The 16,631-nt window shown below is 37.5% G+C and overlaps 1 protein-coding gene across 1 annotated transcript; it reads left to right on the top strand.

Annotated features, from left to right (window-relative positions):
- Window positions 1-7,698: 7,698 nt before the first annotated feature.
- On the top strand, window positions 7,699-16,242 carry LOC114355960 (sugar transporter ERD6-like 6). The gene is made up of 7 exons (XM_028309010.1): window positions 7,699-8,392; window positions 8,750-8,979; window positions 10,104-10,424; window positions 11,048-11,153; window positions 13,056-13,136; window positions 13,591-13,880; window positions 16,237-16,242. The coding sequence occupies exons 1-7, from the start codon at window positions 8,332-8,334 to the stop codon at window positions 16,240-16,242; spliced, it is 1,095 nt and encodes a 364-aa protein (XP_028164811.1). The 5' UTR covers window positions 7,699-8,331.
- The last annotated feature ends 389 nt before the right edge of the window (window positions 16,243-16,631 follow it).

Raw genomic sequence — 16,631 nt, 5'->3', positions numbered from 1 at the left:
ATCTTGTATAGTTTAGAAATAATCGAGTGAGAACACTTATCGTTTCCACCCTATATTTCAGAAGCAAGCAATTACTTCATCTTAAGTCACTTTTAATATTTTCTTCTAAGGAATTTTTATTAGGTACTAGCTGACCCGGCGAACTTCGTACCGCCTTAGCGTAGAGATTTTCTTAATATTTTTTTCCGTAAGAACCATCCTTGGACTTCCACAAACATTTAAAAAAAAGAATTATCGAAATTGGTTCAGCCGTTCACACGTGATGCCGTGACAACGCGAAACGGGTTTCATTTTTATATATATAGATGAAATTGTATAATACACGACTTAAACGACTATTACTCTTAAACTAACTGTTCTATCGTAACTTTTATAGTTTTCCTGGAAAGTTCATGAAAAGTACTATTATTCTGTTTTTTTTTCAGATTTTTCAAGCTAACAGTTTAGTTTTAAGAGGGGGGGGGGGGACTCTAGTGCCAAGAGTTTCCAAGCAAAACCTCGGACGGACAGACACACATGACGAAACTATAAGGGTTCCTTGTCAGGACTACGGAACCCTAAAAAGAGCCAGACTAATACTTGCGTTATTGTTAGAAGTTGGTTAAATAAGAAAGTTCCTTTTTATTAATAATTATTAATATGTCTGGAAGACTATCTGCATCATTTTCATCAGTGGAATCATTATTATCATCATCATCACTATTACTGGTGTAAAGTTTAAGCTTTAAGTACCGAGCCTTTCACCAGATCGTCCGTCCATCTACGATCGCAGGAAGCACTTGTATGCGGGCAGCGTAGGACCGGTCCTTGTGGAAATTCTTGGGGGAGGTCTTTGTCCAGCAGTGGACGTGGATTGGCTGAAACAAACGAACTGAGCCTGTAGACCTTTTAGGAAATACATAATTTATCTAACCTACATTTTGACGAACTTAAATTCTGAACGTGCAAAATCGCGAAAACTAACAATACTTACTAAAAATTACATTTAAATTACTGTAACCAAAACGTCGTAGGTATAAAATATTTTATTAAATTGAATGAAAGAAATGAATACATGCAATCATTATTCAGGAGCCTGCTGTATATTTTATAATTTCATAGGCAGGCAACAAAAAATGAGTGTTCAAGTTATGGTCTATTTTGTTTTTATCAGCACTCAATCATATTACAAATTATCACAATCAACAAAGTAACAAATGTAGTTAGCTACGTTTTGTCAACTCCGCAGTAAACGCAGCATAATGATTTTGGGAGATAATTTAGCATCAAATTCCATTAACGAAGATTTAGTGTCTATTTTTAGACCCCTAAATATTCTCCAAAATATTTTTCTTGTCCCGAAATTTCGAATTAAAAATAATCTAATTTTTTGCAACAGTGTTACTAGCAAAATACTCGGTTGCTCCAATGCTGTATTTTTTATGATACTGTCTTTAATAAACGTTTACGTGCGTTTCTTTAGTGTCGAAAATTTTGCTTACGGTGACCTATATACTATCATTAGCGACTTGCTTTTAAACCTCAGCATAGCTTGTATGAATGTCAAAGTGAATGTGCTCGACACTTCTAATAATATTGATTTAATGATCACCCTGGAAAATATTTTAAGCAATTTCAAGCGTAGAGATATCCAATACATCACTTTATTCAACTGGGTGATCAGTCTTGCCTTGACGATTTTTCACGCAAATGTTTTGATTTGTATGTCTTTAATAGTGAGACGTGTTCCTGTAACACTTTTTATATACATTCAACAATCAAACGATATTAACGGCATTAATGCTTACGCTACTATGAGGTTTGTAAGAATTAATTTAGAATCATGGTTCTCAAAATTAAAATTATCCAGACCATCTGAAATACGACGTAATTATATGATAGCAATGTATTTGCAAATAATATAGCTTTTGAATTGACTAAGAAGTGTTTCAAAGGACTGGTAAGATATTCGTTTTCATATGTTAGTCTCTCTTTGTAGAGTTTATTTAAGTGAAGGTAGCTTGATATAAAATCTTTAATAACAGCGCAACTGCTTTTTTAAGGTTTCCTTTTGGATGTTTGTTCAATCTTTTTCCTTTTTCATCTTGAGCGCACTTTTACGGTATCAAGCGAAACACTTTGTGCAAATACTACTTTTTCATGTAAGGTTTCTTGCCTAAACATTGTCGATTGTTATGTAAGAGTTTATCGGGAAAGATAAGACGCTAATGTTACCACAACCTCGTTTATTTCAAGTATTTGTTTGCTCTTCAGTTCTTTCGCGAGCTATTGTTTATTTTCGAGCTTTTGTCTACTCTTCCTCTTCAACTCGTATGTAGCCATAGAAAGAAACTTTTAATGGCATCAATCGATATTGGTTGAAAAAAAAGTTTCGTACTGACCAGTCGTGAAGAGAAGTTATCAGTTTAAGCCGGGGTAAAATTGTTTGTTTCAAACCAGTCTAATTAAAATCCCAAATTATAAATCCGTTTTTGGGTCTAAAATTTAGTATTTCACTAACGATGTCCACTAATAAGTGGTTAGCTTTGTAATGTACTATGTTTTTGTAGGTACTTATCTATATCTTGGATACGTTTTTACATACGTTGTATTACTTGAATTTGTACATTGGAATGGCTAATACACTGATGTTGGAGGCTGAGGTAAGAATATGTAATTTTTTTATTATATTCAATTACAATTTTCTCAAGTTGTAGAGTCTACATTCAGTAAAAACATTGATTGAAGTATTTGAAATTGTTTTACATTGTAAACACAATACTTAATTGTTATAGAATAATATATTTCGAAACAAAATTCTATAAAAAATGACTAATAGTCAACACTTTAAAATGCTTAGGTAAATCTTCAAAATTTTAAACTCGAAACTCGGAGAAGTCAAAAAGTGAGAAGAGTAGTTTTTTTTTTTTCGAAAAAAAAACATTGTTTAACGTAATAATTATGGCTTTTTTCAAGTTATTTATAATTTTCAAACTAGAATAATAACTACTTAAAGATAGATAACACTTTATTATGCACCACACAATACAAGTAAAGAAAACAAAATTCCTATACATAATATATCACTGAATTTGTATCAAATAATTATATTGTTATTCACTCGTTAAAAATGTTCTCAATTTCACAGAAAGACACATATGAAGCTATCCGCGGGGAAATCACAACTTTCGCGTGGTCGATAAAAAACATGGCCATTTTATTGGGCCTCAGTCTGGAATGTAAAAAAATGTATATAGCTTTAGAAGAGATACAAGTATTTTGTGCCATGAGGGCAGCTCAAACATGTTCGTTCAAGTAAGTTGAAACCTAATCACCTTGATGGAGCACATCTATACTAACGGTCTGGTCCGATTTGAAAAATTCTTTTTGGATAGGCCATTTATCGAGGAAGGCTTATATTATATTATATTTTTTCTTTCCCAGGTAAAAATCTATTTAAGATTGTCCAGCGCCAAAACAGATCTGTGACCAAATTCAGCGCATGCGGCTGGTTCGATATTGATGCGGCTTTCCCATTGAATTTTCTTAAATGTATTATGACTTACATCCTTGTGTTATTTCAGTTTATTATTTTAAAATAAACTTGTTATATGATTACAAAATTTATTACTCATTCTCTTATCTGATCGCTACCCTTCATAAACTTCACATACATTCAATCATCTAATCAATATAAAATGAGTATGTGACTGTAAAATATTAGGTACTTAAGTACTATTGTTTTAGCTAATAACACTCAGGAATATTGTTGTAACTACCTACTTCCAGAAATTGCCACCTAAAAACTTTACCTCTTTATTAATATTACGGGACTATTCCCACCTCTCGTTCCCACCGCTACAACTCCTGTGTGGCCAGGATCTACAGCTTGACCGCCAATAAAAACCCAACCAGTGAAGGTGAAGTTTGTCCCGAGGGAAAATTAAACAGTCATTAGACCCGCAAGGAAATTTAGCAGAAGAACTGAGTTCGAAGTTAAGACTTAAGATTCGACTTCCCCTCCAGTGCTAGGCGAATGATAGTGACAAAACAAGGGTTTAAGTAGGTATGGAGTAATGGAGATCTATCATGTGACCTAGTCTATTACCTACCTGCCAATAATATTTTTCACAATATTTATTAAAAGTATGATTACGAATATCTAACTAGTTTTTGTTTGTAAGTGCGAAAGCTCACAATTTTCTAGAATATTTTAGTACGTTTTTCTTTTCATCTTATTCATTCCTTTTATTTTACATTTTTCTTTCAATTTTCCAGATTTTTGACGGACACCCAATTTATTTTTCTCATTAAGTACAAAGGTTTTTCAGGTACACAAATCGGCCTGTTTTGTTTACCACACTACATCATTGAAAGCTATACCACAGAATAATAATAAGTACTACGTACAGAAGGTTTACTTCGCGAAGGTATTTATGATAANGATGCGCAAGCGGAGCTTACACCTGGGCAAGGGTAAGCTCCGCTTGCGCATCAGAGGGTCGTGCGGACTAAATTGCCTGACGATGATGATCTTCTCACTTTTCATAGCTTTTTTCAAAGAATATTAGCAATTAGCAAGAAGTTTAACAGTTCAAGTAGGTACTAAATAAATATGTACGCCTTATCATTATCGATTTTGCACAGTACATAAGTTAACGTACCTATGACCTGATTTGAATTTTTTTTTAAATACAACATTAATTGAACACAACACTATTAAATCGGAGCACATAACCACTAATCATTGTAGACATTTAATATCTTAAGTCAAATTCAATCCTATTGAATAAGAAATAATATTAGCAAAAGTAATTTTCTTCATTCAAAATTTATGAGACAAGCATAACACATTGTTAAATTGTCTTTAACCCTACTTCGGTAGTCTGGTAAAAAGTTGTTGTTTGTCAATGATTCATTCAACAAATTGCTGGATTATTTTTAGCTTGTTTATGCTAAAGTGGTTTTAGTAGGCATCTTTTACGTCCAGCTAAAGTGCAACTGTGTGGGTGTACCCTGTCCATATAAGTTACTAGCTGTGCCCGCGACTTCGTACGCGTGAAAATAGTTTGAATAATATATTTCGTTTTTGCAACACTTTTCTTTACTGCTCCGCCCCTATTGGCTGTATGGTGATGTTATGTAGCCGAAAGCCTTCCTCGATAAATGGGCAATATCCTGTTGTAACTAAGCTTTAAGTTTACTAAGGTACCTGCATGCCAAATTTCAAGCGTCTAACTTAAGCGGTTTAGATTTTTCATACAAAAGGATTTTCCCGCTAATTCCCGTTCCCGTGGTAATTCCTAAGTATCCTATAACCTGCCCAGGAGTATGAAGAATAATTGTACCAAGTTTCGTTAAAATCCGTCGAGTAGTTTTTGTTTCTATAAGGAACATACAGACAGACAGACAGACAGACAGACAAAAATTTTACTGATTGCATTTTTGGCATCAGTATCGATCACTAATCACCGCCTGATAGTTATTTTGAAAATATATTTCATGTACAGAATTGACCTCTCTACAGATTTATTATAAGTATAGAAGATGAAGTTGGTTTCAACCCACAGTATTTAAATTATTTCATGGCTTGGCATGTTCTGGTAAAATGTGTGGTATACATATACCTATTGTTTGTTCAACATATGTTTTCTGTAGTCGCGCAGAAATTACGTGAACTCATTTGTACAGCCGCAAACTAAACTATTTTTTTTTTGTTTAAAAATCGCACCTATTACAAGTATTTACGGTTCAGGTGTTTAGCTTGGTGTACCGACGACCGCACAATGTCTAATTATACACAAACGACGCCCTTGTCATAGTTTACAAGATAATTCTATTTTGTCACTTCCCCATTCCAATATTTTATCAAAATACGAGTAGCTTTTTTTCGCAATGGTATTGAATGGTATTGACCTAATTTGTTAACTCGTTGGGCGCCATGGAAAACTGTAACTAACGTCGCCCGTATTCACAAACATTACTATGAGTTCTCACAGTGCGCGTGGACGCACAACACACATGAACCAATCACAGAGCTCTATTCAACGCTGTGCGTTCGATTTTCTGCTCCAATTAATTATACAAGCATCGTCAGCGAATACGGACGTTATTTACTTTTGTAAATTGCAGGCAATTAACATCTAATCGGTTAATTAGATCTAATTGTTGTGACGTTTGTACAAATTGCAAACGGTTGTAGCATCATCGCATCCTGATGTTATTGCCGTGTATATTGTTATGTAATTATTGCGTGACCGTTTGCGATTTGAACGCTATTGACCTTAGTTAATACGCTCGGTGTGATTCGTTCGTGATATATTGTGATATATTTTTAGAATGCATTTAACATACAGTTATTAAATTAACTCTCTAAATACTGTCTTCGCTAATGTAATCTAGAAATTATGTAACGAAACGGTCAATAAAAATGTTACGTCCATCATCCATTTCTTGACGAACTAAGCTTAGCTTATTTTTTGACTACGAATAAAAAACAGATACACAAGAATAACATACATACATAATACATAAACGTCCATTACTTCGAGTGCTCGTAATTAATACCTACGTTAACATTAATTAAATGACTTGCCGCATTATTGGAGCCGGCAACCGCAGAAAAATAAGGTTTACTATTTACTTTGCGATATTATATTGGCGCGGACTATACCTGTAGGTTTGATTCTACTATGATTATGGTGTGATGACGCGTGGAGCCTATGACGTCATTTTCGCCAATTTTTTTGACGATTGTTGGCTCGGAAAGTTTTTAAGAGCCTATAACGTCATCGAACACATACCTACCTCGCTCTTGTTATATGTCTGCAAGCGAGACAGAAAGCACTTGTCAGTTTGAATACGCAAGACGTCAGCGCAGACAGCGTGTACAGATAAAATCTTTGCTTGTTTTAATGGCCTCAAGTCTCGTTGAGCGACTTAAGTGTTGCAGACTCACTTATCCGCACTTACGCCCGTATTCACAAACATTACTATGAGGTCTCACAGTGTGCGCGGACGCACAGGGTGTCACACGAACCAATCACAGAGCTCTATACAATGCTGTGCGTTCGATTTGCTGCTTCACTTAAGCAAGGGTCGTTTGTGAATACGGGCGTTAAGTGCATTATAGGACTAACATTTCAAGCATATAGCAGCTAGACTTTTGATTGTATTTTAATGTTTAGGCACTTCATAGGACAATAAAATATGCGTGAGATTGAATCTAGTTTCTCACAGGTGGTCATTAGTGTGTGGGGAAATCATATTTATTACAGTCCAACGTATAATTTCAACTGTCCGCTAATTCGTACGCGAAGCATTTTTCAGCCAGTTGTCGAGTCGACAAGGACTTCTAATTATTATGGAAATAAGTCAAGTATACGGGTCAAGGATCTTCATTGGTAAAAGCATTTAAATATACCCCACGTTTTAAGTTAATGGGCTGTCAAACAATGTAAATTAGGGTATGTTCCGTTATAGCACTGCGAGCACTGCTCAGCGTTCCATACCCACTAGCGAGAGCAATGAGCAGTAATCGCAGCAGTATAATTACTACATATTAAAAAACAATGTCGCTTCCCTGTCTGTCTGTCTCTATGTATGCTTAGATAGTTATAAAACTACGCAACGGATTTCGATGCGATTTTTTTAATAGACAGAGTGATTATTGATTGAAATTGAAAAAATTTATTGTCAGACCGGGGTCCATAATCGTGTTAGTAACAATTTTCACTTAGCCTATGTTAGTAAGATACAAATAATGAAATATGAAGCCGCTTACATAGCACTGGAGACGTGCAAGCTAAGCCAGCGCCCCAGCAGCGGCGAGTCCCACCTGTCAGCCAATGCCCTCAGGATGCCATTTGTACTGCCGCGGAGACGCTCTAGGAGCGATGCGCTCCGCTTCCGAATTATCGCGTGGAAGCCGTCGGTGTGCGCTTCCGCAAACATGGTTGACGCGCTGCAGAACCGCGGCAGGCCAAGTAGCACCCTGAACGCATTGTTGTACTGCACACGCAGTGCGCCGTAAGCGCGCTGGGTAAAGCTGACCCATAGGCTGCACGTGTAAAGAGACTGGCAGTAAGCTTTAAAAAGCGTGATTTTTACTTCATCCTTACAACGCGCAAACCTACGTGCCAACATATTACAACGCACTGACAGCGCCCTGCGCTCCCTTTCTATGTCTACATTATCCTTTAAGTCATCTGTAACCCAGTGACCAAGGTATTTAAATGAGTTAACCCGTTTCAGAGGCATACCACAAAGTGTTAAGTGCGGAACTGATGAGTATGTTTTAGTCCGCGATTTGAAGATCATGAACTCACTCTTCGACACATTATATTTGAGTCCATGTGCCATCGCATACTCCTCGCATATCTTAAGCAGTTTACGCATAGCTGCAATCGACGGGGTCAGCAGCATAATTATATAATTATCAAAATTTTGAAAATTACTTGAAAAAATCGAACTGCCTAATATGGGAATCGAACCCACAACAATATTTCTGTTGGATGTTAAGGTTAAGACCCAACATTGATGAAACAAATGCTGGCCGTCAGCGTATTACACTTGAAAATTTCGACGGGTTCATCCAGTGTAATTCCATCTTAGCTCAGATGGAAGAGCAGTCACCCGGCCAGCGAAAGGTCGTGGGTTCGATTCCCACCTTAGGCAGTTTAATTTTTTCAATTTATTTTAAAAATATTTAGATCGAGAGGCAACTCTTCGCCAGAAAAAAAAACTAAATAATTGTCATTTTTGTTTTCAGTGGACTTCAACTGCTTAGTGTATGGTGCAGCAAATTCCATACCAGTTCTCACAATGATGTTGTTCACATCCCAAGACACGATCTTGGATCGGCAGATGACGTCAACAGAAGGGTCTTTGTACATAAGTTTGGCAAATATTGGCGCAATAATAGGCACGCCACTGGCAGGGTACCTAGTCGACTATTTAGGGCGAAAGAGGAGTATGATCGTCTGTGTGTTTATGCCACTGGTGAGTAGACAGTTTAAATAATAAGTCGTTGTAAATCATCATCATCATTTTTCAGCCACAGAATACATAGGCTACCCCCACTGATGTATCCTCACTGTGCATCTTCTATCGTATGTATCACGGGGAGTGCTCCGAAGAATTGTCCGGACTTATTCCTGCCGCCACTGTTCACCACCGATCTACCCGACAGCACTTCCATCCCCATCACTTAGATGGTTGGCAGTCCACAACAGTACGTTTCTCTAGAAACTTCCTTCCCCGTACAACCAAACTGTAGAATGGACTGTCGTCTGCGGTGTTTCCGGACGGATACAACCTGCAAGCTTTCAAGAAGAGAGCGTATCTTCACCTTAAAGGCCGGCAACGCACCTGTAACGCCCCTGGGACTGCGGGTGTCTACGGGCGACGGTAATCACTTACCATCAGGTGATCCGTCTGCTCGTTTGCCTCCTGTCACATAAAAAAAACTGATTTCCAGATTGAGTGGTGGGTAGCGGCCTGCATCCAGCTCCTTCTTGCTTAAACTTGCCTCTTTAATTGTAAAGGAGACTGATGATTTATTGATTATGGGGTTCAATACTAACGTTAAACGAATACATTCACTCTTTAAATGATGTAGATTGTAGGCCAATGAAGGCGACTAAAAATGATCTCGCGTCCTATAGCAAATACAACACTTTAAGCACGAGTAATCGTAATCGTAGTGATTTAAATACTGTGTAAGGACTTTATACAACGGTGGTTACAGTTTACAAAGTAAAACCAATTTTGAGATCAACTATATACAGCTCAGTGCCTTCGTCACCGTGGGCCACGGCATATTATTATGCTGAGTGGGGTCCCGTTGCAGTGGGCATCTTGTTGGTGAATGGTTGGCACTGCTCAGTTTACTATTGTTTTTATTTTTTTTTCTTCTTCCATTATTATGTGCCACTGTCATGTCTATGTAATTGCCTGTATTTATGTGATGACCTTTGTAATAAAAATGTATCTTTCTTTCTTTTCTTTCTGTCTTTCTATTACATACGTTTCATTTGATAAATTACCAAAGAGTATTCACGTGTTTTAAATAATTTGATTGTTTGATGCACCACTTGTTTAATACACTGATTGATTTCTTTCAGATAAGCTGGTCGTTGTTCGTCTTCTCCAATAAAGTTGAAGTGCTCCTAGCATCAACGTTTATAGTAGGCATGGGTGGAGGCATGTTCGTCATTATTCCAGCATACATCTGTGAATTCAGTCAAGACTCAATCAGAGGCACCTTAGCCTCTGGGACTTTGATCTTCATGATATTAGGAATACTTATTTCGATTGTCCTTTCGGAGTTCATGAGCTACAAAACAATTACGTATATTGGGCTGACAGCTTCTACGATAGGGGTAGCGTTGTTGAGCGTTTTGAAAGAATCGCCGACAATGCTGTTGAAGAGAGGACTAGATGATGTAAGTTGATGATTTTTTACTGTCATTGTTATTGTCATCATCGTCATTTTAGCCATAGGACGTCCACTGCTGAACCTCCCCCAATGATTTCTACCACCCGGTAGGTAGCGGTATGCATCCAGACTAGACATCTGCAGCGTTGTCATTGTAAACGAGGGAAATTTTTGTAGTATTTGGCGACAATATTTTGAAAATATTTTGGTTACTTACTCGTAAATACTATAAAGAGGTAATGTTGTTGCATTAGGTCCGGTTTCCACCAAAGCGGAAAACACCAATCAGAAATCGACACATGCCTCATCCGCTCGGCTTCGGTTCGCAAATCCGATAAAAAAAAATCAGAATCAAAAATATTTATTCAGTTTAGACCACAAGTGGTACTTATCTATGTCAAAATATAGTGAATAATAAAAAAGTAAAGGCAGCCCTTATGGGGCACTTTACATGTCTCCTTATCTTTTGGGCCCTACCAGCGCTTCGAGACAAACATATGGCAAGTGCTGAGAAGAAACGCCGGAACAAACTCAGTCGATTATCATTCAAAGATTTTTTGCTTTGCGAGCTTTAAGATGCGACGTGCTTTTTAAACACTTTAAGATTCTCATTAAAACCATGGTTTTCAGGAAGCGGCTAAAGCGATGGCTTTTTATAGAAACTCAAAACCAGATTCTAAGATAGTTGTACAAGAAATTGAAAAAGCGAAACAGGCGTTAGCTCCTCAGATTGAAGGTAAGGTCACTTTTTGACAGCTTTGTAAATTAGTGTTTAGAAGTACGCACCATAACCGTATGATCCTGAGTTCAAATATTGTCTTATGGGTCTTATACAAGTAGGTATGTTACAGGTAGTAACATCAGGTTAAATACTTATTTTTGTTGTAAATGGAAATATTCGTAATAATACTGCTTTTCATGAACTTTCAAGAAAAACTATAACGGTTAAGATACATTACTTAGTTTAAGAGTAATAGTCAATTGAGTCACGTATTATAAAAAAATCTTTAGAAGAAAATATGAAAAGTGACTTTAGATGAACGACGGACAAAATAAATACGGAACCCTACACTGCGCGTGACACGACACGCACTTGGCCATTTTTTTTAAATTACTGGCGAGTAAAAAGACCTTACTCTACGATGGCGCCTCCTGAACAGAGCTAAAAATATACCTTACTATTGATAATGCAGTTGCCTTTTATAATTAACACTAGAGTACACGCGTGGCCTACTAGAGTAGACCAGGGTAACATTTTATGCTATAACTTTTTAAGAACTTGCGCCAGAGAGCTGGCATTCCAGGAAAGCCTCGTTGACTAAATTGTCAATAAGCCAGTAAAGCTTGGGTCGCTAGGCGTCTACGCACTTTTCTAAAATTGGCCGTCAAAACTGCGAGTCTACTCAAAAGCCCGAAGTCACTCACGAAAAAAATTATGGAAGACTTGCAAAAAATGGATTTACCCCATGTACCAGGCAGTAGAAAGTCTTGAATACTATAACAGATAAAAAACAAATTATATTTTTTCAGTAATTTTTTTTTTGCTAGCATGGATCTCAGAGTGCAATTTTGGTCCAAAAAATTTACAACGTTTTAATCTGTTTATAATGTTTTATCCCAAATAGTTATACAAAGAAACTTTGATTATAAAAGAACTATAATAAACACTTTTATCATTTACATGGTAATTTTACTCATAAATTGTTTACAAACTGATTTACAGTGATTTTAAATTGGCTTACCAGAGTAGGCCGCGCGTGTATTGGTGTAAAAAAAGGGGCGCGTGTACTGCAGTGTTAAAGTCATGATTGCATGTATGCAGTCCCACTTTAATTATTGCCGCAGTGCGTGCATCAATGGCGCACGCACGTGCTGTTAAATAATCTGACCTGCATCGTGGCAGTATCAATTTATCAGCAACTCTACGTCACGTTGATAAACCATGCTCAGTTGTATGCATTAGAATTTATTTTTATGATCATGAGATCACGGTAGCAACTACATCAGTACCTGTAATCAGTAGTGTAATTGGTACTACCGTTCTATTCATAAATAAGTAAATAAAATAAAAAAATCTGAAAAGTTTTCAGATGTTCTGCCATAGCTGCATGGGTTTGTCTTGGCCAATGTAGCACCGTGAATCAAATAAACAAGATAACATATTTATTTGCGTATTTTTTTAACTTTATTGTTCAAGATATTTAACTTTATTGTTCAAGATAGTTATTAATGCTAAATTGACTTATTAAATAATACTTCAAAATGGGGTTGACCCGGGGGGGACTGTGGTAGTGAAGGCTTTGTCCGGAATCTCACAATTCCTTCCCACTTAAGGCGAATGACGGAGCACCGGGGTCTTTTTAGTGGATATGCCTTGTCCTTCTGACTTGGTGAGCCCCACATAACCTCGTGTCCCCGCAGTATAAGAAGAAGAGAGGTAGGTATGGAATTCAATGCATGTTTCGTCGAAAAAAAAAGGGTTATAGAAAACAAAACATCATTATGGTCTGAGAGATAACCCAAATTCAATACTTTTTGTTACAACGACAATATTGGAAACAATGCAAAGAGAAGAATTTTTTTGAGAGTTATTTCATAAATCTTATATTATCGCAATTTGGTTATTGCATTGTTGCAGAAAATATACCTGAAGAAGAAAAGTTGACGGCCGAGTTTGGAAAGAAGCCAGAAGAAAAGCTCTCCAAATGGCAGTTTTTCAGTAAGTTTATACCTAATAGTCAACTGGTCAAACTCGAAAAGTTTAGATTTTACCATTTGTTTTGCTTAAAGAAGATCCGATGTACCTACGAGTACTTTTTATCCAAATTTTTTTCAATTTAACTTGGTACTCTTAATGGAATAAGAGCAAGTTTTTTGAATGAATACTAATTTATCTTCATCATAATCATCATCATCAATAGCCCTTTACAGTCCACTGCTGGACTATGAGCCTCCTCTACTATAGTGAAGGACTTCATCATAACATAGAAATACTAATACATAGACGAGACCAGCTTCAGAAAAGTCACTGCTGTCCACTGCCAGATTACTGGAAACATTCTAGCGAATGTTGTTAAAATTCGGATTTTTTTTATCTACATCGAGGAAGCTCTTGTATTATGTATCGTTCACTGACCAATATTGCCATTCAATATCGTTTCGTCATCTTTCAGAAAACTCAAAATCCACGCAACGAGGGCTGTTCCTCGTCATGACAGCGATGGCTGCTGGCATCTTCCAGGGGATGTCAGTAATCCAGTCGTATTCCATACCGCTGTTCAGCGAGGCTGTACCGGCTGATGTACTGTCTCCAATCTGGTGCACTGCCATCTTGACTGGCCTCAATTTGGTGTCCGCTCTGGTGGCTGGGTATCTGACTGATATTGCTGGAAGAAAAGTGAGTTTAGTTCTTATTCCCCTTTTGATATTTTCCAACCCACATTCTCACAGTTACATCTCCTGTGTAACCAAGATTTATATCTCATTCACTGTAAGACAACACTCTAATAGTCTATTTATTTATTTTTCTTTTTTATGCATANTAATTTGATGTAAATAACCTATAGGTGCGCTATTAAAATCTAGAAATTTGAGTTCCCCTTTCAATTGCGTTTGTATTGTATAACTAATATTATTAATACAAACGCCGTCGATATGACACCCGACCTTGGTGCTGCTGAGCCCCTCGATCAGTCGGTTCATGTACAAGTTGAAGAGGCTTGGCGAGCTCAACCCCCCCTGCCTCACCCCGCACTCCAACGTGTACACGTCCGAGAAAGCCCCCGCCCACTTAACACTGTTCTTTTGATTGTTGTACCAATACCCAAACATTGACACGATCTCAGGCGGTATGTTTGTTTCGTTGCTTAGCTTTTCCCATAGTATGTTATATGAGACTAGGTCGAACGCCTTTGATAGGTCCAAATAGCAGGCGTAAACGGGTGTTTTTCTGTCCGTATAGTACTGGACGGTCTGCTTAAGACAAAGAATAGCGCTTTCCGTTGACAAACGTGGCCTGAACCCAAACTGAGCATCGTGTAGGTCAAGGTGCCGATTCAATTGTTTATTAAGCAGACTGTCCAGTACCTTGGCTATAATTGTAGCTAACGAAATAGGCCTGTAGTTAGACAGATCGGATACATCACCAGTTTTATTTTTTACTATTGGTACAACAATCGTATACATTAAATCATCTGGCAAATAACAATGTTTCATACATAGGTTAAAAAACATACACAAAACCCTCTGTAAATGCACACCTGCATATTTAAGATGCTCGATGCTCAGGTGTCAATAGAATGTCAATAGAATGTCAATTTTTTTTATACTTCTACCTCCTCAGCGAGACTTCAGGTGCAGTTAGGGTTGCCAGATGGCCGGGAAATCCGGGATTGTCCCGAAATTTTGCGTCTTGTCCCGTGTCCAGTAATTAGACCTTACTGTCCCGGATTTCCGAAAACCTACTAGTTTTGTGTCAAAATAAACTAATAAGTAATAACAAATGACACGGCTGGCCTGCCTGTGAGTCCTACTGACGTACATTACTTACTTATTTAATAAAAGTATGTAGGTATTTGAAAATAAATGGCTATTTTTCTTTTAAAATAGGTATAAATAGAATCATTTGAAAATAATAGAAACCAAGACATTTTTACTATGGCCAAGACCCGACACCGTTGTCCTAGTAGAATTGTTTCGGATTTGGTAAGTTTCCATCTGGCAACCCTAGGTGCAGTTCAGATTTGTATGCTCACATTTGAAATCTCGCTGACGTTTGACGTGACAAAACACCCTCCTGTGCGCTCCCATACCTCAGCTACTGACTGAGTTACGCGTTCATCATCATCATCATCATTTCAGCCATATGACGTCCACTGCTGAACGTAGGCCTCCCACAATGACTTCCACATCGTACGGTTGGTAGCGGCCTGCATCCAGCGCCTTCCTCTAGTTAAGCGTTAGACTTCTAATAATATAATTCTTAAAGAATACATTTTAGAGCAGTAAAACCACCAAGTTAAGTAATAATCGCTTTGTATAATACTGATAACTAAGCAGTGACCCACTTATTAAAGTTGCGGGAAACATCCCAAGTGTTATAATTACGGCTATAAAAGATGCAAGTTGTAGTTTAGAGACTTAGGCTGGGTTACACAATCTTACACTAACTTTAACAAACGTCAAAAATCTGACAAACTCCATACAAAAAGCAACGGCCTCTTAACCGCCTCTGTGGTTTAGTGGTAAGACCACCTGCTTCAGACGCAGAGGACCCGGGTTCGATTCCCAGTGGGGGCAGATTTTTATGTTCGGTTTGGTTGGTGGTAGGGCTTGTTCTAAGCCCGCCTGGCTAGCTACCACCATCTTACCTAAGGCTGTTGCCATAACAACAATGTTAACAGCATTGTTGTGTTCCGGCAGTTAGAGGTAAGATAGCCAGTTCCTCCGTGGTTGAGGATTCCGGGTGAAGCTCGCTTCCACCTTCGGCCTGATCGTCCATCAGGTGAGATACAGGCCAAGAGCTTCCTCGTTGTGGATAAAAAAACGGTTATCGTTATAGTTACGGTTACAGTTAGGTGGTGCAACTCAGCCTTAGTTCTAAGCTAGCTCACTTAACTGGCGCAACTTGAAGAATGCCTTTGTTCATGTTGGGAATTACCTGGAAAAAATAAAAAGGAATTATTAAAAACTGGACAAGTGCGAGTAGGATTGGCACACGAAAGGTTCCGTATAAGATGAATTGAAAACCTTGAAGAATATTAAACTCCAACTATAAAATTGTCATAATATCAAATTTTAATATGGTTTTTTTGTTACAGAGGTAAAAGAATTACTTATACCTACAAAATTTCGTTACTTTAAATTCAAAACGTGTACCTACTATCTGAGGATTCTTGTTTTATGACAGCATTTACTTTTCTCAGATATTACGTAAGAAAGTATGTATTCAAAATGCTTAGCTCTCTAGTCTAAGCTACATTACCAGAGTAAATACAAATGAGTAGGTCATCTTCATAGAAACGCACCGAGCGCGGTTTGTATGTAAGCGCGCGCCAATACGTATGCGGCGCGCACGCACACACTGACAAAATTTAGCGTGGATTAGCGGTGAGGTACGCTGAATTTTGTCAGTGTGTCTCACATGCAAACCGACCTACTCATTTGTATTTACTCTGACATTACTTTCTATTTAACTTTTATAAATAGGTAAAGC

The sequence above is a fragment of the Ostrinia furnacalis genome, unplaced genomic scaffold (assembly GCF_004193835.3).
Source record: "Ostrinia furnacalis isolate ACB-3 unplaced genomic scaffold, ASM419383v2 OfSCF2596, whole genome shotgun sequence".
NCBI lineage: Eukaryota > Metazoa > Arthropoda > Insecta > Lepidoptera > Crambidae > Ostrinia > Ostrinia furnacalis.
The sequence above is the reverse complement of the archived record's forward strand: the minus strand, read 5'-3'. Positions and strand labels throughout refer to the sequence as shown.